The sequence below is a fragment of the Eublepharis macularius genome, chromosome 6, assembly GCF_028583425.1.
Source record: "Eublepharis macularius isolate TG4126 chromosome 6, MPM_Emac_v1.0, whole genome shotgun sequence".
NCBI classification, from domain to species: domain Eukaryota; kingdom Metazoa; phylum Chordata; class Lepidosauria; order Squamata; family Eublepharidae; genus Eublepharis; species Eublepharis macularius.
This window is the reverse complement of record NC_072795.1, coordinates 140,938,696-140,959,997: the sequence shown is the minus strand read 5'-3', so window position 1 is coordinate 140,959,997 and position 21,302 is coordinate 140,938,696. Positions and strand designations below refer to the sequence as shown.

The following is a 21,302-nucleotide window of genomic DNA, read 5'->3' as shown; positions in this document are numbered from 1 at the left end:
GCCCACAGGCTCAAAAGGCTGGGGTCCCACATACAAGAGGACTGTCAACAATATTTATTTAGGGAATTTCAATGCTGCTTGTCAGAGATCTTTCAAGTTCTCACAAAGGAGCCCTACTGTTCCTAGTAGGAGCTGCACCCTGAGGTTTGTTTAAGTTTTTCATTCAACTCAAGAAGTTTAGTTGACCCAAGTGCCTTCTTTTACACAAGTAAACCTAAATATTTATTTCTGAATACAGTTTTCTAACATATTGAAGTAGTCAGTAAATATTGGCTGGCCAGAGGAAAGACCCTCTCTAATATTTTCTCATTACCCATCACAGTTATAACAGATGTTAAAAATATGCTGCAGCAATAATGATTAAAATTATTTGAGTTATTTGATTTATTGGTTTTATAGTTTGTGCTCCCCCAAAATGGGCTCAGACTGGATAGACATCAATATTAAATTAACATTAAAGCCATAAATAAGCATAACATTCGGTAAAAAAGAATTTGAGGTGGCAGCCTGTATTACTCAACCCCAACCAACATATCCCCATGGGGTGTGAGATGGAAAGTAAGGTGAACCAATAGGTGGGAAAACCAGAGGGGGGTTATAAAACTCCCCCAACAGGAGACTGACAAGAAAGCTCGCTCATAGTCGCTTCCCAAGGCCACTGTATGTCTCCCTGTAGTATCTCAAATTGACAATAAGGTTAGTACAACCATTTCAAACATTTGATTTTTTTCCCATCTGACTTGAAAAATTCAAAATCAATTATTATGATTGTAGTCACAATTTGTTTCCCCAGAGTTCTGTTTTAGTTATTGCTTTCCCTCCTCCAATCCTCAAGATAAATGTAGACAACAGAGGTTAAAAAATAGGACAGAAATACGTGCTCACTACTGACTCACAACCCAGAAGGGATAAGTACATTTAAAATAATCCTATAAAAACAAGACTAGTGAGGCTCCTTGTGTGTTTCACCCCCTCCCCATGAAATGTAAGGTTAGAAAACGTTTTAGGTATCTTGCTTACACCGCTTTGTCAATGGCTCCAATCTCGTTCGACAGTCCCAAACCATAGTAACAGAGAGCTCCAAGACCGACAGCAGCGCCTCCAGCAACAATCCATCTTCCCATCTGATCAACTGGCAAAGAAGAACCAACAATTATATTCCTTAAATGGATTTCCCACTCCCGTTGGCTTAAGGATCAAATGAATACAATTTTTTATTTTCACATTTTTTCCTGCCTCACACACATGACTAAGTAATGTAGCGATGCATTTATTCATAGCTTCTACTCTGAGACAATCAAAGTTCAGGTGATCACAACGAAGAGAAAACAATTGAAGATGGCCTTTAGGATTCCTCAGGCAGAAACCAATGCCTACTGTAACGTTCAAAATGATGCAACCAGGAGGAGGTGAACATCTGGGCTGCCTAAGAACAAGCCCTCCTTTCTCGATTCTAAAGGATTTAATATTTTGATGAAATACAACAAATTTTAGGCTTAGTATTTTGAATTGTCCTACTATATAAAAGGCTAACCGTGTTCCAGACAACTCACTTCCTACCTGGTGCTCCTCCAGAGGGTGCTGCCGTGGAGGGAAGCCCAGAGCAGCAGCCAGTCCCTCTGAGAGAGCCCCATGGAGGGAAGCCCAGGCCGGAATCAGGCATGGAGCAAGCAGCAATGCCCGCCCCTGCCTTCACCCAGCTGGTATCAGGAGTGGAGCAGGTGGCAATGCCCGCCCCCCCTTCACCCAGCTGAGATCAGGAGTAGAGCAGGTGGCAATGCCCGCCCCTGCCTTCACTCAGCGGGGATCAGGAGTGGAGCAGGTGGCAATGCCCGCCCCTGCCTTCACCCAGCTGAGATCAGGAGTGGAGCAGGTGGCAATGCCCGCCCCTGCCTTCACTCAGCGGGGATCAGGAGTGGAGCAGGTGGCAATGCCCACCCCTGCCTTCACCCAGCTGGGATCAGGAGTGGAGCAGGTGGCAATGCCCGCCCCCCCTTCACCCAGCTGAGATCAGGAGTGGAGCAGGTGGCAATGCTCGCCCCTGCCTTCACTCAGCGGGGATGAGGAGTGGAGCAGGTGGCAATGCCCGCCCCTGCCTTCACCCAGTGGGGATCAGGAGTGGAGCAGGTGGCAATGCCCGCCCCCCCTTCACCCAGCTGAGATCAGGAGTGGAACAAAAGAGGAACCTTCCACCAGAGGCTAATTAGTCACGAATGTGGCATATACAAGCTTATAATAATTCTCAAAGAATATAACAAGGCAGGTACACCAATGGTATGTCTAACAAAACATGAGCTTTATCTCTTAATTACAAAGTTCAGTCTTTTGCAACATAAACTTAATCTCTTTATACAACAATGTTGTCTCATGGGTAAATTGCAAAATCAAAAGGAGAGTTCCCCCGAGGGAGGGGGGACCAGGAGGGTTGAAGCAAACCGAGAATGTCCATTAATAAATATTTATAAGGGCGCACAGTCCCAATTCTTATGGACCATCCCTCGTTTGTGCAGACGTGTAGTTTCAGGTTAGCCCGAAGAGACGTTGTTGGCCAGATGATGCAGTCAACTTTTCATTCAAAACTTCCTCAGGGGCAACCGTCTGGACTACAGTACAAGATAAATCATATGCACCTAACAATCATTCCTTCATTTATCACACAACAGATTTTCCAAAAGCACTTCTCACATAACTGGAACAGCAACAGACTCTTACCCATACGTGCAAGCTTTAGGCTTCTCAACCTGCTCCCAATTCCGACGCCGATGCTATCTGACGTACTCCAAGAGGGGCTGATCTACCTAAATGTGAATCTCATCTAACAAAACTGTAACAGCTGTGTCCAAACCACCCCTGTAAGGTTAATCCAGAAAACACTTAAGAGCAATCTCGTTGTTAAGACCCTTAGGAGGCAAGGTGTCAAGGGTGTGGATCCAAAAGGCTTCCTTACGTAACAGTTCCTTTTGCGAGCCCTCACCTTTACTGGCCTGGAACAGCCCGATGACACTGATGGCCTCTGCACCATGACTGTGTTCCAAAAACTGAAGAGTGAGGGGAGCGTCCAGCACCTTATTGCGAGTCCTAGATACATGCTCTAAAATAATTAATGACCAATGTTTCTGGACAATCCTGCTGATCTGTTTAGAAAATGGAGTGTAGTCAATGGCCCATCTGACAGCTTCCCTCTGTCCTCGCTCCGTCCTGAGTAACAGTTCCTCCCTTGATCTTAATAATGCCCTGGATTCTGCCCTATAAATAATATTCGGGGGGTAGCCTCTGCTGCGAAAGGCAGCCAGCATGGAAAGGCTCTCTCGTCTGTAGTCATTGTAACTTGAAGAGTTCCTCCTCAACCGCAATAATTGACCATATGGGATATTTTGCTTTAATTGTGGTGGATGGAAAGACTGATATGCCAGATATGAATTACGATCAGTGGCTTTATGAAACGGTCTAACACTCAAGCTGTTCTCACTATTTTTATACACCGTGACATCTAAGTAATCTATACTGGTGGATGCCACCCTCCACGTGAATTTAATATTGGGATTACGGGTGTTAAGCCATTCACAAAAGCTATTGGCACTGCCTCCATCGTAATACAAAAAAAATAAATCGTCAATATAGCAACAAAATTTGCCTATTTTCAATCTGTACGGGTTCGCCTCTCCCCTAATATGAATAGCCTCCCATTTGGCCATAAAAAGATTTGCCACACTTGGTGCTGCCGCGCACCCCATGGCCACCCCTTTTGTTTGTAAATAAAAGTCATCCAGGAACTGAAAAAAGTTATGTTCCAGCATTAAATCCACTAGCTGAAGCAAAAATCCTGTAGGTAGGTCATTAGTCTCCCTTAGTTGTAAGTTATGCTCTATGACCATCCGAGCTTCATCTAAGGAGATGGATGTGTACAAGGAGGCCACGTCCATGGTAATAAGGGCGTGGCTATCTTCTATTGCCATTCCCTCAATTGTTTTTATAAACATACCCGTATCCCTAATATAAGAAGGAATCTTAAACACCTCTGGCTGCAAAAACGAATCAATGAAAATAGACAAGGGTTCAAGAATGGACCCACACCCTGAAATGATGGGATGGCCCGGTGGTGGTGACACATCCTTGTGTATTTTTGGTAAATGATAGAAAACTGGAGTGCGTGGTGTCTGGACTGTGAGTGCCATCCTCAAATCCTCACTCATCTCCCCCATTGCGCTGGCCTCATTAAGAATTGTCTTAATGATGTTCTGAATATGTGCTGTAGGGTCGCCCGCCAATTTGCGGTAACTGCTCTCATCTTGCAGTTGTCTAAGGGCCTCATTAACATATGTATGATGATCCATTATTACAATTCCTCCCCCTTTGTCCGCTGGCTTGATGACAATGGAGGGGTCAACAGATAACCCATGCAATGCATTCCTTTCCACCCTACTCAAATTATTCCATTGGTTGCAGCCCTTGGTTTCCATAGTAGACAAGTCCTGCAGGACCATGCCTTCAAACGTGTCTATTCTATGACCACTCACATTAGGGATAAAGGACGATTTTTTCTTAAGTTTTTTGGGGATCAGGTCTGTGGCAGGACTCAGCTGTTTCCCAGTTTCTGCAAAGTATTTTCTCAATTTTATCAACCTAATGAGTTTATAGTTATCTATCCTCGTCTGAAAGGAACTGTAACGGGGTGTGGGGACATAACCTAAGCCCATATTCAACACCCTCTCCTCTATGGGTGTGAGAAACCGTGAGGAGATATTAAACACTAAACTTTGTTTTTGCGCTTCTGGTAGGGGCGGCGGCGGTCTCTGCCTAAAAAATCCCGCTGACTTAAAGGCACAGTTCTGTTTCTTAAGTATCGGCTGCTGGTGCCTTCATCCCCCGAGCTCTTGGCCCCCGAAGGTTCTGATGTCTCAAGGTCAGACATAGTTTCCAGTGGCTTAGACCACGAGAATCTCTTCCTTCTAAGTCCCTGTTGGTTCTGATCCCACCAAAGATACACCCTACCTGAAGAATAATCTGCGCGGTCCCTATGAAACTTTCTAATCTTTACTTCCTTAGCTTTTTTCTCAAAGGCAGCCACCTCCTCCCCTATTTCCTTCAGACGAGTTTGAAAAGCGTCTGCAGGGAGCGCGGTTTGGATGGAATTGCTCACCCACTCCATTTCCTTTGTTAGAGTCTCAACTTCTTGTTTGCAGCGTTTAATGGCGGGGCCCCCCTTCACCCAGCTGAGATCAGGAGTGGAGCAGGTGGCAATGCCCGCCCCTGCCTTCACTCAGCAGGGATCAGGAGTGGAGCAGGTGGCAATGCCCGCCCCTGCCTTCACCCAGCAGGGATCAGGAGTGGAGCAGGTGGCAATGCCCACCCCTCCTTCACCCAGCTGAGATCAGGAGTGGAGCAGGTGGCAATGCCCGCCCCTGCCTTCACCCAGCAGGGATCAGGAGTGGAGCAGGTGGCAATGCCCACCCCTGCCTTCACCCAGCTGGGATCAGATGCAGAACAAGTGGCAATGCCCACCCCCCCTTCACCCAGCTGAGATCAGGAGTGGAGCAGGTGGCAATGCCCGCCCCTGCCTTCACTTAGCAGGGATCAGGAGTGGAGCAGTTGGCGATGCCCACCCCCTGACTTCACCCAGCTGGGATCAGGTGCGGAGCAGGAGGCAATGTCCAACTGCTCTTTACCTGGCCGGGATCAGGAGCGAAGCAGGCAGCAATGCCTCCCTGCCCCCACCCCCACCTGGCTAGGATGAAGTGCAGAGCAGGAGGTAATGTCTGCCCCCCCTTCACATGGTCAGATCAGGTGCAGAGCAGGCGGCAATGCCCCCCCTCCCTTCACCAACGCAGGATCAGGAGTGGAGCAGGTGGTAATGCCCGCCCACTTCACCCTGCTGGAATCAGACGTGGAGCAGGATGCAATGTCTGCCCCCCATAACTCGACCAGGATCAGGCCACGGAGCAGGTGGCAATTCCCACCCACCCCCTTCACCCGGCTGGAATCAGGCACAGAGCCAGAGGCAATGTCCATCCTTCTTCATCTGGCTGGGATCAGTAGCGAAGCAGGTAGCAATTCCCACCCACCCCCCTTCACCTGGCTGGGATCAGGAGTGGAGCAGGTTGAAATTTCTGCCCTCCACCTTCACCCGGCCGGGATCAGTCACAGAGGAGGAGGCAATGCCTGCCTGCCTGCCCTCCCCTTTCTAGAGCCTGATGTATTTTCCCCACAACAGGCTTTGTCACTAGTGCTTCATAATACTCTTTCTAGAGATAAGATGTCTTGTTTAATATTATATTGTGGCTGCATTCAAAGTCACAACAAACAGAATTCTGTCTCTAACAGGTACCCGTAAAACTCACTGTTGTGCTCAGATACTTCCCCGCCTCCGGTGTCTGAAGGTTTCTGATTCTGGGACCTTGAATGAAACTTCAAGCTGTTGGAGGTGCCTGGATAAACTGGAGATGCCTGGATAAACTGGTGTTTGTTTTCCTCAAAGCAGGATTCTATAGTTTACTACTGTAACTCTGTGTAGGGCTGCTCTAACTCAGAAGCTTCAGTTGGGGACCCCTGCAGTGGCACATCTGATAACTAGAACATCCTAGTCTGAACATATTGCATCTATTCTGAAACTGGTTAATTAGTGACTAGGGGTGTGCAATTCGGGTATATGATACCCGAAAAAAACCCGAAACAACCTGTTTCTGGTTGTTTCGGGTTTTCCCAAAACGTTTCAGAAAACCTGAAACGTTTCAGGTAATCCAAAACAGCGATTTCCGAAACGTTTCGGGTTGTTTCAGGTTTCTTTTCAATGGGAAAAAGCCTCCCCCAGGCTTCCCGGACGCCTGGCGGAGGCATTTTCCCACCGAATCAAGCCAAAATTGGTGGGGACCTTCATCTAACTCCTCTCTAACAAACCCCCACGTTTCAGACCGATTGGACTTTGGGGGGCCATGTTATGGCCCCCCAAACCAGGTCCCCCTATCCTTGCCTAAAAGGGAAAGGTTTTTGTTTGCTGCTGCTGATCTCTTACGTTGTGGATGCTGCTGCTGATCTCCATGTTTCCTATGGGGGGAAAATGAAGAGGCAGGCTTGTCTTGCCAGGGGTGGCATTCTGCATGCAAAATGCCCCCAACCCTCAAGGGCCCTTCTCCTACCTTTCCTCCCACCCCCCAACAAAGCTCAGCCTGCTCCCACTTGGGGGGGGGGCATTTCATGGCCTCCCAAAGTAGGTGCTCCCCCCCCTTTCTGCACTATTTCCAGCTGGGAAATAACAGAGGCTTGTCTTGCCAGGGGTGGCATTTTGCATGCAAAATGCCTCCAACCCTCAGGGGCCCTTCTCCTACCTTTCCTCCCACCCCCCACCAAGGCTCAGCCCCAAGGCTCAGCCTGCTCCCACTTGGGGGACATTTCATGGCCTCCCAAAGTAGGTGCTCTCAGCCCCCAAAGTCCACCCCCTACAGCCCCACACATACCCAATTCTCCCCCAGCTGCCACACACAGATCCAAATCCCCACAGTAGCTCCTCACAGGCCCAAATCCAGCCCCAGCAGCCCCACACAATCCCAGGAACAGGCTGGCCAGCCTTCTCCCTTTGTTTCCTATGCTGTGAACTATAACACTCTGTTTTCGAGAGCAAATGTGCACAGCCCAGGGATGCCACAATGGTGGACACACTTCTGAGTACCAGCTTGTCCCTGTGAAAGAGCACCTGAACCACAGCAACCTAACCACAGACACCCTCCCTCAAATTCCCCCACCACCTACAGAGATGGCTGGCCAGCCAGCCCCATTGTTCTCTATGGTGGGAACCAACTGGACAACAAAGAATAAAACACGAACAACACAAAGTTATTAAAAAAACATTTCTCACTTTCAAAGTACAAGTAGGCAAAGCATTATGACACATTACACCAGCAATCCCCCACACAGAAAAATAACATGACTCACTTAAGATCAGAGAATCACAAAAACACAATTCCTGTCAAAAACACTTTATTTCTTGAACAGCTTTATGTTACACAGCAGGGGGGCACACCAAAGGGCATTCCAGCATTCCACCTCACAAAAATAACACAACTCACTTAACATCAGAGAATCACAAAAACACAATTCCTGTCAAAAACACTTTATTTCTTGAACAGCTTTAGGTTACACAGCAGGGGGGCACACCAAAGGGCATGGCTACAGTATCTTACACAAAAATAACACAACTCACTTCACATTAAAGAATCACCCCAAAAATTGCTGTCAAAAGCACTTTATTTCTTTAACTGCTTTAGGTTACACAGTAGGAAGGCACAACAGGGCGTAAAAGCAGTGTACTACACAAAAATAACACAACTCACTTCACATCAGAGAATCACTCAAACACAATTGCTGTCAAAAAAGGTGAAGTGGGCTGTACTATTTTGTGTAGTACGCTGCTTTCATGCCTTGTTGTGCCCTCCTACTGTGTAACCTAAAACAGTTAAAGAAATAAAGTGTTTTTGAAAGCAATTGTGTTTTCGGGTGATTCTTTTTTTTTTTATAATATTTTTTATTTTTCAATATCTAACATGCAACTACTACATACGTACATAACCTACAAAACAGTAACTATAAAAGACTACAATAACACAAGGGATGGGAAAAAAGGGAGAAAAAAGAGAAAGGGAGGGAGGGGTGGAAAAAAGGGGAAGGTGACCTACAAACACTAAACACTACATTTCAATGCTTTCCCTTCATACTGCCATAGTAAAAAAAAATAGCTTAATAAAATAGTGACGGAGTGGTTGATCATACAAATTACAAATTACAGTTCAAATTAAATCTTTTTCCCTCCCCTGGGCCTCGGGCACAATTCCCTCTGCGCAGCTACCGTCAGAGCGCCCATTGCCTCCCCCCTCCCTTCAGGCTTCAAATCCTCTTCTTTTTGCTTGGTGTCTGGTCCCAATTCTGAATTTTTATCCACAAAATCCCTTAGCTGATCTTCCGAATTAATCTTGTAAGCTTTATCTTTATAACTAAACCCGATTCCTTCCGGGAGTAGCCATTTGTACTTTATGTCCCGTTCCCTCAAAAGAGCTGCCAACATCTTGTACTTAAATCTTTTCTTCCGCGCTAGAAATGGAACGTCCTTCAATATCTTGACTTTATTTCCCAGAAAGTCCAATTCCGCATTGTATGAATTATATAGGATACTGTCCCGGACCCTCCTAGATGAAAACTCGATAACAATCTCGCGAGGCAGCTGCCGCTTCGTTGCATATTTTGAAGATGCCCGATGGACTCCCAAAATGGCGCTTTTCACTTCTTCTTTAGTTGCCCTCGCGGGTGTCGCTAAAAGTTCCGAGGCGAGATCCCATAAATCCTCTTTTTCCTTCTCTTTAACATTCTGGAGACGCAAAATGGTTTGTGTTCGCTCCACTTGCAGTCCGATCAGCTGCTTTTCCACCAACTTTAATTCCCTGTTCGTTGCTCTCGTAAGTGACGCACTTTCCCGGGCAGACTTCTCTGCCCCCCCCCGCTGCTTCTTTAATGGCTTTCACCTCACTTTCAATTAAGCCCACCCTTTGATCTGTTTCATTCAGCTTGTCAACAAAGGGTTTTATGGCTTCCATAACCGCTCTTTTAACCAGTTCCTCAAGCATCTTGCCCCTCTGCAAGGCCGCCGTAACTGACTTGCCAAGAGGACTCTGCTTTTTTGCTGCCATTTTAGGGGGGGGGGAAACCGCCAATCTTCCGAGACTCTATGAGGGGGGAAAAATCCGAGTCTTCTAACCTTCAGACCCCACCACTCCTCACATACGCTTGTAGTAACAGAAGGGATTCGCTTACTTGCAGGCTTTCGCCTAATCCTGCTCCTTGCTGTTTTCCATAGCCCGGCAGCACACTAGGTGCCGCGCTCGTCTGCCGGCCTCCATGGGGACAAACGGGTGATTTACCCCCTGCCTCGATCTGTCAGAGGGCTCTTCCCGCCGCGTCCCGGACTCAGACTCCCTGCCTGAGAGTCTGGGGGCTAACCTTTGCAGATCAGCCGCCCGGCCAGGCGGCTCGGCCGCTTCCTCTCGGACCTGCCGAGAGGAGCGTCCGACATGGCTGCGAAAACGAAACCGAATCGTGTTTTCGGGTGATTCTTTAATGTGAAGTGAGTTGTGTTATTTTTGTGTAAGATACTTCTGGCATACCCTTTGGTGTGCCCCACTGCTGTGTAACCTAAAGCTGTTCAAGAAATAAAGTGTTTTTGACAGGAATTGTGGTTTTGTGATTCTCTGATGTTAAGTGAGTCGTGTTATTTTTCTGTGTGAGGGACTGCTGGTGTAATGTGTCATAATGCTTTGCCTACTTGTACTTTGAAAGTGAGAAATTTTTTAGAAAAATTTATTTTGTGTTGTTCGTGTTTTATTATTTGATGTGCAGTTGGTTCCCATCATAGGAAACAGTATGGCAGGCTGGCCAGGCTTCTCTGTAGGTGGTGGGGGTGTCAGGGGGTGGTTGTCTGTGTGTCAGGTCAGGTGCTCTTTCCCAGGGACAAGTTGGCACTCAGAAGTTTGCCCACCATTGTGGCACACCTGGGCTGTGCGAAATTGCCCTGGGAAAGAGAGTTTAGAAGTTCTCAGCATAGGGAACAAAGGGGGAGGGCTGGCCTTTGCCAGCCTGTTCCTGGGGTTATGGGTGTAGGGCTGCTGGGGGTGGATTTGGGTCTGTGAGGGGCTAATGTGGGGAATCGGGATTTGAGTCTGTGTGTGGCTGCTGGGGGGGAATTGGGTTTGTGTGGGGCTGTGGGGGTGGACTTTGGGGGCTGAGAGCACCTACTTGGGGAGGCCATGAAATGCCCCCCCAAGTGGCAGCAGGCTGAGCCTTGGTGGGGAGTGGGAGTAGAGGTGGGAGAAGGGCCCCAGAGGGTTGGGGGGCATTTTGCATGCAAAATGCCACCCCTGGCAAGACAAGCCTCCCCCAGGTGGAATTGGTGGAGAAAAGAGCACCTACTTGGGGAGGCCATGAAATGCCCCCCCCAAGTGGGAGCAGGCTGAGCCTTGGTGGGGGGTGGGAGAAAAGGTGGGAGAAGGGCCCTTGAGGGTTGGGGGGCATTTTGCATGCAGAATGCCACCCCTGGCAAGACAAGCCTGCCTCTTCATTTTTTCCCCATAGGAAATAATGAAGATTAGCAGCAGCAAGCTAAAAAGACGTTCACGTTTCCCTTTTTTAGGCGAGGATAGGGGGACCTGGTTTGGGGGGCCATAACATGGCCCCCCAAAGTCCAATCGGTCTGAAACATGGGGGTTTGTTAGAGAGGAGTTAGATGAAGGTCCCCACCAATTTTGGCTTGATTCGGTGGGAAAATGCCTCCCCCAGGCGTCTGGGAAGACGGAGGCATTTTCTCATCGAAAAGAAACCCGAAACAACCTGAAACGATACCCGAACCACTAAACCCGAAACGGCTTGCCATTTCGGATTTAGCTGTTGCCGAAACAGATTCTCATTTCAGGTATACCCGAAACGAGAATCCCGAAACAGTGTGCCTTTGCACACCCCTATTAGTGACCCATTTGCTACTGGGTTAAATATTCAAGATTCTGGTTCTTACTCTTAACATGCTTCATAACCACAGATCCGAAGGACCATTTTACCCTATATGAACATGCCATTTTTGCCACGATTCAGGCATTTCCTGCCCCTTCCTAGGGATTTGCACGCCATGAAGGGAACCACCACAGAGGAGAGGCCCAGGCCACAAGCTACTACCAGGGATTTACAAGCCATTTCATCTTGAAGAAATATGATTTTGTTATTTTACATTTCTCCCTTAATTTTTAACCTCCCTGACGTTTGTTCTGCCCGATATGTGCCCATGACATAACACTTAGCGGGTGTCAGAGAACATACATATATAGAGAGACAAGCATACCTTTGAAGGCCCTTTCCGCTGCAGGTTCAAAAGCGGCTTCCTTAATTTCTTGACCACTTTTCCCCCGGCGTAAACCCATTCTGGCTTTGGTGGCATATCCCTGATGCAACCAAAAATCAAAGGAAGAACAGTGAATTCTAATGTTGTTGTCAAGTAAACAGCATGTGAAAAGACAGGTGGAAACAGAACTTGTTACATATGTAGTAAGCAGTAAAGTACACCAACAAAAAGACATGAAATTCTAAGGGTTGGCTCCAAAGTTACTGTATAGGGGAACCCAGCACCTCACCTCCCAGTTCTGGGCACCGATCACAGCCACTCCAGCAATCAGGCAGGCAGGACACATTTCCTTTTTGTTTTGTGAGACTGAAAGCTCTTCCTTTCCCAAGGCCAGGCTTTACAATCTCAGTGTACCCAGGCACAAGATAAGAATTCCAGACTCAATTTAACAAAAGATACGTTTATTAGTTGTCTGCAAGAGCATGGAGCACTCTTACACAAATTAAAATAAAACTTGCTAGATAATAAAACTGCCTATCTAAAACCTGAGAGCTAGCTACCTAAGCATCTTTGAATGGTTTCCATTTGTAATATCTTACACACTCGTTAGAATGTGAATTCTCTCTCATGCCTAGTAGGTTTGGCATAAGGACATGCTGAGGTAATGAAAAGCATATAGCTTTCAGCTTCTCTCTGGCATACTTGCATCATGGTGAAAGCTAGTCGAACTTGGTGAGCTGAGAAGCCATCTTTTCAGGACTCAGTGAATCACCTGGCAACTCAAGCACCAATCAGGGCTAAGCTGTCAATTGGCATTTCAGCTGTGTGAAAAACTAGGGAGTTAACACAGAGCTCTGAGAAACGTCTCTCCAAGGTTGAATCTCTGGGGAACTCAGAGACTGTTTCTAATCAGCTCAGTAACCACATAACTGAGCTAGGCCACAACCTGACAAAACTTAACAGTCTGGAACCTAAGTTCAGCCATGGATGAAAACAGGAGGGAGTGGAAAAGAGCAGACCTTCATTTATTATTCTTTAGTTTCAGCCCCAACTGAATAATTTACTTTTACATCTCTCTCCAAAACTCTCTGCAAAAGCCTCACTATCTTAAGGAATATGGAAGTCCATCCTATCAAGAAAATGATTTCAAAAAATGCACAGGACATACAGGCAGGCTACTTTAAGAAACCCACAGAGGCAAACAAGCAATTTTCCTGTGGTCTAATCCATCATGATTGCAACAGGCACATAAGTAATACCATCTATGGAGGAGATCAATCATATAGGTAGAGATCTGGAGATAGGTAGGGATATGAAGGCTCAGAGAGAGCACAACGGAAAACCACAAATGTTACCCTCCCCCACACACCCTCTTGGACCCCCCCTCCTCATTTTTTCCATGGGGAAGTTTGGGGAAGCATTGAAAAAAATGCAATCAAATGTTTCCGTTTTGGAATGAATGAAATACTTCAAGACTATATTTAAGCTCTAATTTTTTTAGCATAATTTTTTATGTGAGATCATCTACAACGTTAATGATAATTCCTATAGTCACTATAGACATACATGTTTTCAAATATATTTTCAAATATTCTGAACATATTTATTGTTTAAATGTGAATAAGACTGGTAACAATTACAACACTAGGTGTTTTAAATACTGACCAGTTCATTTTTTCCGATGATATAAGCAGGGGTCATTTTGTAGAAAAAGAGCTGCAGGAACTCATTAGCACAACTCATTAGCACAACTCATTTGCGTATGCCATGCCCCTTGACATCACGGGAAGTGTGTCATTAGCATAACTTATTTGCATATGCCACACCCCCTGACATCACCTATCCTGGCTGCTTTGGACCCAACCCTGGCCATTCAGGGCCGAAATTGGGCCCAAAATGGCAAAAGGGGGCTGAAAATGGTCGAAAAGGGGCCCAAGATGGTCAGGATTGGGCTGCTGCTGAGTGGGAGAGTGATCCACCACCCGTCAGAGGCCCGATTTTGGCCGTTTCGGGACTAATCCTGGCTGTTTTTGGCCTGATCCTGGCCATTTTGGGCCTGAATTGGGCCCTTTCGGCCCCAATCCTGGGCGAAATGGGCCCCAAATGGCCAAAAATCAGGTAGGCGGGGCCACCTGACATGTGCCCTTTTTGGAGAACTACCGGAACCGCGTTCCTGCGCATTCCCCCTCAAAATGAGCCCTGGTTATAAGTATCCTGCTAGACTGCAGGAAATGCATCCTTGTGTTGACTGCAATGTTTGTGTTTCCTATTTTCAACTTTTATTTTTTCCTACCTCACATGTATCAAAAATTGAAATGCATCTGTGGGACTAAGGTACCACAAGATGCAGCAATTTGCAGTTCACTTGCAAGTACTAGATGTATTTGAAATGTTACTTGTTGAAAACTAAAACATTTTAACTTTTCAGTTCTATAAGTGTGCCAAATAGTACCATTTTATCTCTTAATTAAGTTAGCAACAATGCATTTTATATTGTTAAAACAGTAAAGTAAGATTATGTTTGATAAGAAAGGACTGCATATATGCAACTGCCTTCAAAATTCCTGCTTTTTAAAAACAAATAAAACGTGTCGTGGCTTCAAAATTCGTGGACATTCTCTCTCTCTACACACGTGTTTACCATCTGACTGTGACCTTTCTCTCTAGCCATGAGTTGTACAGGCGGGAAAACCCAAGTGACGGGCCCCTCTAATGTGGCTGTCATGTACCACCATCCCTGTAACTCCATGTACCCATGGTATACCTCACAGGGAAGCAGTTCCCAGAGCAGTAAAAGTCTTTCTGCAGGGAAGTGAAAACAGTGCCGATTTTGACCCAGCCACACACAGCACGCCAAGACGCACTGCATTTTCTGTTGTTACCCATGTCACATGACGCAGGACGCAGGCTGCTGAAGTACCATCCTTGATTCTAACCCCATCCAACACAGTTTCTTTCTCCTCTGTTTTGGGTAGGACAGCTAGAGATGGGCCCTGTTCCGAGCCGTATGCTCAAGGCCGTATGGGGTTTTGAGCCAGATGCACGCACCTTTGTTTTTTAAAAAAGCAGTTGATTCATGCTGTCCTCTAGATCCACGTGGTCCTTTATAAAACAAACAGCACTTACCTGATAAGGCTGCAAGACACACTTTGCCTTCAGAGTGGAACTTCTCAAAGCTGGTGAAAACTGAGTAAGTACCGGGCGAAGACTTTGGGATGGAAGTGCCCGAAGGCACACCAGCCGCGCAGCGAACATGGCTGTGGTAGTCAAGGGCAAACCCTGTAACAACATCGAAAGCCAAATGATAATCTCACAGCAAAAGAACATCAAAATAATGGAGCCTACTTCTGAACAACAAAACATAATAGCAGTTGAACATACGATGCTGCCGCGTACCCAAGGTCCCTCTTCAAGGTCTCAAACTGAAGAGCGCTTTCAGAGGACCTCAAATGTTCTGCACTCAAAGCATATACCCTGACACTAGGCCACAGCTCTTCATTTTTAACATATAAACAGTACAAAGTTAATAAAAGGTACTGCTGATAAAACAGAATTAGACAGAAGGCCTAATGCCATGCTAGAAAAATGGCTCTACTATGTGTCAAAAGAGTATGGCCCAGTCACATGAGAAGAGAAGAAGTGGGTAACTTTCAAAAGAGGAGGACAGAAAGAGGCACTTTGGTTCCTTTTCCTCCTTTGAACATTGAAAGACTGCAGCTAAAAAGGGATGCTACTCTCTTCTCTTGCAAAGCACAACAATTGCGGTTCTTACCACAACTTCAGGGATAGGGTATTCCTCAAAAGGAATGATTTCCCACAGTCTGGCTGCTCCAGACATTGCCAGAAAGGACAGGAACAGAACAACTCTTTCCTCTAACAGGGGCTTCCTCAGCCAGCAGATCACGTTCAGAGCCCCCCCGCCCCATTTCTCCCCATCAAATAAGGAGGTTCCTGACCCACAGACTGAAGATCGACACTAAAGAACAGTACAGTTCTGCTTGCATTTGCCGCTTCAAACAATCAGATTTAAGCGCACATGAAACTGCCTTGTCACTAGTCAGCCCATCAGTCGACCACGATCGGTATTGTTTACTCTGACTGGCAGCAGCTGTCTGGTCTTTCACATCACCTACGGCCCGATTCTATTAACTGGAGGTGCAGGGGGCTGAACCTCGGACCTGCTGCACACAAAACAGACGCTTTGCCACAGAGACACGGCGGGGAGAAAGGCAAGTGGGAGGCCTTAATTATTATTCCGAATTGAAGCTCATCTCTTAGTGCTCCTTCCAGCCTATTTTGTGTGGGGGATGAAAGAGGAAAAGCCAGGCAGCCACTTCACACGAGAACGTTTCTCATGCTGACTCCCTAAACCAAAAAAGCCAGCAGCGCATTAAGGAAACCATACACAGATCCTTTGAAATCAGGAAGCACGTCGTGCAGCTTTTTCAACTGATAACTAGCTGATCCCTTTCTATGCCGTGGTATGAGAGGAACAGAAGCTGGACAGTAGAGTCCAAGCAGCGTGAGGGATTGCTGCAGTGTCTGGGAAGTGGCTGGATACCTTTTCAAAAGTTCCACGCAGGCACACCTTTGGCGTCCTTGATGAAACAGGCAGCAACAACTCAGTAAGCAGTTGACATGCATAGCTGTCATTCAGCTGCGACACCACAGAAGAGGCCAAGATAGAGGGAGCCTCTCTCCAGTGTATTATCCGCTTTAAACATAATCTTGCCACACGGCATTTCCTGATGCAAGACAGGGCAACAATTCATGCTACAGGATCCTTTGTGAGGTATCATTCCGTGGCAGCCAGTAAGTGCTGAGTCAAAGGTGAATGATGTCACAATACATTAAAAATTGAAGTAGTGGGTGTTGGGGCACACCAGTTCTTTTAACATTGGATACAAGCAATTAAATGAAAATTAATATAAAGTGATACAGTTTCTTGGCACCAAGACCAAAGCATTATTGCAGTCATGATCCAATATATCGATAATTTAGGCAGAAATGTATTACAGTGGACTTAATAAACACATTTTTAAAAAAAAAAACACTTGTAGTTTCTATATTGATTACTGCCACCATAAATATGTATTTAAAATGTTATTCTTTTTGACAGATGCATTATACCCGCTTGATTAGAAAGTATTATTATTATAAAGAATGAACTTTGAATTAAAATTAACATATATAATTTAGAAGAGATTTTAGTATGTTTTAATGCCACACTCTCCAAGAGAAACTGTGCACAAGGCAGTTTATCACAATATAACAAAACACAACAAACAATCAAAAGCTACATGAGGCAACGTACTATCTTGCATATTCTTATCTCTGCCTTTCTCCACAAGGCAGAGAACAGCAGCTACAGGGTTTTCCCCCCTGCCTTTTTTAACCCTTACAACACCCCTAGGAGGTAGGTTGGGCTGAGAAAAAGGGCAACTGGTCCAAGGTCAGCCAATAACTTTCCACAGTCAAGCAAAGCTGCAGTGAACATACATACATACATATACAGTAAATATGCATATATATAGCAAATATATATGTATGTGTATAAATATGGCAAATGTGTGTGTATGTGGTGGAAGTGCCCTCAAGTCATAGCTAACTTATGGCCACTCCTGGCTGGGTTTTCCTGGCAAGAGACTAACAAAGGTGGTTTGCCATTGCCTGCTTCTGCAATCCTGGTCTTCGTTGGAGGTCACCCATCCAATTACCCTGATTAGCTTGACAAGATCACACACACATATACGCACACACACAAATACATATTTTTTTGCTCTCTCTATACGTATGTATATAAAGCAAAAGAAACTATGCATTGGGCAGCTTTGTGTAGTGGTTACGAGCAGCAGGACTCTAACCTGGAGAACTGGGTTTGATTCCCCACTCCCCCACTTGAAGCCAGCTGGGTGACCTTGGGGCAGTCACAGCTCTCTCAGAGCTCTCTCAGCCCCACCCACCTCACAGGGTGTTTGTTGTTGTGGGGATAATAATGACATACTTTGTAAACTACTCTGAGTGGGTGTAAAGTCGTCCTGAAGGGCGGTAAATAAATCGAGTGTTGTTGTTGTTGTTGTTATTTGTGTATATCTGTATGTATGTGAACACACAGCCAACAGAAAGCCAAAGTTCGCTTATAAATATAAGTATAGCAAATAAAAAGCCAAGCCTGGCTCTCCTAAACATCAATCTGCTATTATAACTACTAAACCACACATCTTGTCACACCCTAAAAACACCACAGCTTCGCAATTTCTTTGTTTTTGTTGGGGGGGGGGAACAGAAAGAAACTCGGCCTCTCTCCCTCCCTCACAGGGTTGTTGTAGAGATAAAAGCGTGGAGTGACGGAGGCCTCCCTGTGCTGCTCGGAGAAAGGCAGGCTCAAGCTCTCCCGGGGTCTCTCACCCGGGGCGCAGCGAGGCCGGGCCGGACCCCCCACTCACCTCCCGATGCAGCCGCCGCACTTCGTCACAGGCCCCTCCTGACTCCTCGCTGGCAAGCAGCGCTTCACTTGCCCCTAAGACGCATGCGCGCGCGAAGCTTCCCGGCGTCCCTCTTGAGCGAGGGCGAAAGGCGTTCCGGGGACGGGAAAGGGGCGGAGGCAGCGAGCGGGCGCCATCTTGTGCGGAAGGACGCCGAGGAATCTTCTAGAGCGTCCGACCTTGGCGGCGGGGAAGCCGTCCTTCTCGGGGGACGGGAAACGCAGGGGCGGCCATTTTTGATGAGGGCCCTCATCAAAAATGGCCGCCCCCGCGTTTCCCGAGAAGGCTAGGCCTGTGGCGGTTGGGCGGATACGCGCGCGGCCTGCCGGGTCTTCAGGCGCAGCGTCGCTCCCGCCGAAATCCCCGTCCCATCAGAAACAAGCAAATCTCGCACAGCTATGGAGGTGTCTATGAAACACCCCCCAAAGGTCCCACCCTTAACAGACTTGCTCAGATCAGCCCCGCCAACGAAGGGATTCTTCTTGCAGACGAGCTGCGACCTTTATCGCCATCCCAAAATGTGACAGCTTGTCCCTTGTTCCTCACTCCCATCGCAAACATATACCTCCACACTTGCTGAATAGAAGAAGGGTTGCTATAATGTCTCAAATATAAAATCATTCCACACACCTCCTGAACTCATTACTTGCTTTTACAATTTCTCCTTTACTGAAGTCTTTGTTTGCCACATGTAGTTCTAAAGCAGTTTACAATGCCACAATGAGTATTAAGAACAAGACAATCCGGTCGTGCTATGCTGGTACCTGTGGAGCTTTTTGATTGACAGCTACTACTCGTGCAAGCCCAGCAAGTGAAAATGCAATGAGCAAAGCACCTCCTGAGTTCACTGACTCGCAAGAGAGAGTCTTGCAGCGGCGTTTGGGATCCCGCCCGTGCTTATTGTCGTTTGTGTAGAAGATAGGGTTGCCAGCCTCCAAGTGGTGGCTGGAGATCTCCCAAAATTACAACAACATTTGATTTATATTCCGCCCTTCAGGACCACTTAATGCCCACTCAGAGCAGTTTACAAAGCGTTATTTTTATCCCCACAACAAACACCCTGTGAGGTGGGTGGGGCTCAGAGAGCTCCAGAGAGCTGTGACTAGCCCAAGGTCACCCAGCTGGCTTCAAGGGAGGAGTGAGGAATCAAACACAGCTCTCCAGATTAGAGTCCCGCGCTCTTAACCAATAACCACTACACCAAACTGGCCCTCCCAACAGAGATCAGTTCCCCTGGAGAAAAAGGCTGCTTTGCAGGGTGGACTCTATGGCATTATACCCAGCTGAGGCCCCGTCCCTCCCCAAACCCCACCCTTTCCAGGCTCCACCCCCCAAATCTCCAGGAATGTCCCAACCTGGACCTGGCAACCCTAGCAGAAGATGCATTCCCCTCCCTTTCACATGCCCAGCCCATGCCCAGCCTGAATGCAGGAGAACTGGAGAGCGCATAGGTTCATTCACCTTGCTCTAACCGTTTTTGTTTTAAAAGCCCCAAACTTCCTCCAAGGAGCAGGTGGCCATCTAGGCAGGTCTATCCTCTATCCCTACAACAAGGCTGTGAAGTAGGATAGGCTGAGAGAGGGTGACCTGCTCAGCCACCCAGCCAGCTTTACGGCTCAGTGGGGATGGCAAAGGCTCCCATGGGCCTACAACTTGAACCACTGTGGCACACTGCTATCTCCCCAAAGGCATCTCTCAAACTCTTAGGCAAAACAACGGTTGCCAGCCTTCAGGTTGGGCCTGGAGATCTCCCAGAACAAGGTTGCCCGGACCCCTTACCCTCCCAGTGGGAGGGGGGACCCAACACTCACCTTTTTAGATGTCTTTGCACACACAAATTGCATGTGAGCTCCCAGAAAAGCACGGTGACATCACTCCTGGGAACTGATGGGTCTGGGAGTGGTTCTGGGATGGTGTGATGATGTCACTCCCGGGAGGCCTATTCCCTTGCTGACTAGGTGAGTGGTGGCAGCGGGGCAGAGGGTGGGAACAGGGGATCCCCTGCCCCCACCGGGGGACCCAAGATTCCTACCCAGAACTACAAAGGATCTCCCCACTACAGAGATCAGTTCCCCTGGAGAACACGGCTGCTGCTTTAAAGGGTAGATTCTGTGGCATTATAACCTGCTAACATCCCTCCAAACCCCTCCACCCCAATGTTCCAACCCCAAATCTCCAGGAATTTCCCATCCCTGAGTGGGCAACCCTATGTGCCAACTACCCCCAAAGTGGAAAACCCACCCATACTATGTCTGTATTTTTCCTGGATAAGTTGGGAACCCTAGCAGCGTACTGTAGCCTTTATTAAAATTAATTTTAATCCCCTTCAGAAAGAAGTTACACTAGCAGGGAGGAAGAGAAGGAACTGTGAATGTTCTTCAAAGGAAGTCTTTCCCCTTGATCCATAAGTAAATAAAGCAAAGGAAGAACCAGGACTGGTGAAAACTGTAGATAGGAGGGCATTCTTCCACCAACTGGTGTTGTCCCCAGTTTCTAGCATGGGGAATGTGTATGCTGGCACCGTCTTATTTCAGATCCTACTAGCAGCTAATTATACTTGCCTGTTGAATTGGGCCGCACTGGGGTCGCAGAGTGTTTAAAAGTAATGGGCGGTGGGGGGGATTCCATTAAGATAAGCAAAGCGATCCCCTAAATGTTGTGAAAATGATATGGATAAGTTCAGGGCTTTTTTTCTGGGAAAAGAGGTGGTGGAACTCAGTGGGTTGCCCTTGGAGAAAATGGTCACATGGCTGGTGGCTCTGCCCCCTGATCTCCAGGTGCGGAGCGCAATCTCCAAGCGGTGTGGAGGGCAATCTCCAAGTGGCACAGAGGGCAATCTCAACTCCCCTCTGTCTGGAGATCAGGGGGCGGGGCCACCAGCCATGTGACCATTTTCAAGAGGTGCCGGAACTCCGTTCCCCTGCGTTCCCCCTGAAAAAAAGCCCTGGTTA

General features: G+C 47.2%; 1 protein-coding gene across 1 annotated transcript in view; it reads right to left on the bottom strand.

Moving 5' to 3' along the window:
- Positions 1-18,411, bottom strand: part of GHITM (growth hormone inducible transmembrane protein) — a 32,150-nt gene extending 13,739 nt beyond the window's left edge. Inside the window, exons 1-4 of the mRNA XM_054983587.1 lie at positions 18,313-18,411; positions 14,993-15,145; positions 11,867-11,966; positions 1,021-1,132 (exon numbers count right to left, since the gene is read on the bottom strand). Of these exons, the coding sequence (XP_054839562.1) occupies positions 1,021-1,132; positions 11,867-11,966; positions 14,993-15,121 (341 nt within the window). The 5' untranslated portion in view covers positions 15,122-15,145; positions 18,313-18,411. The remainder of the gene's footprint in view (positions 1-1,020; positions 1,133-11,866; positions 11,967-14,992; positions 15,146-18,312) is intronic.
- Between the last annotated feature and the right edge of the window lie 2,891 nt (positions 18,412-21,302).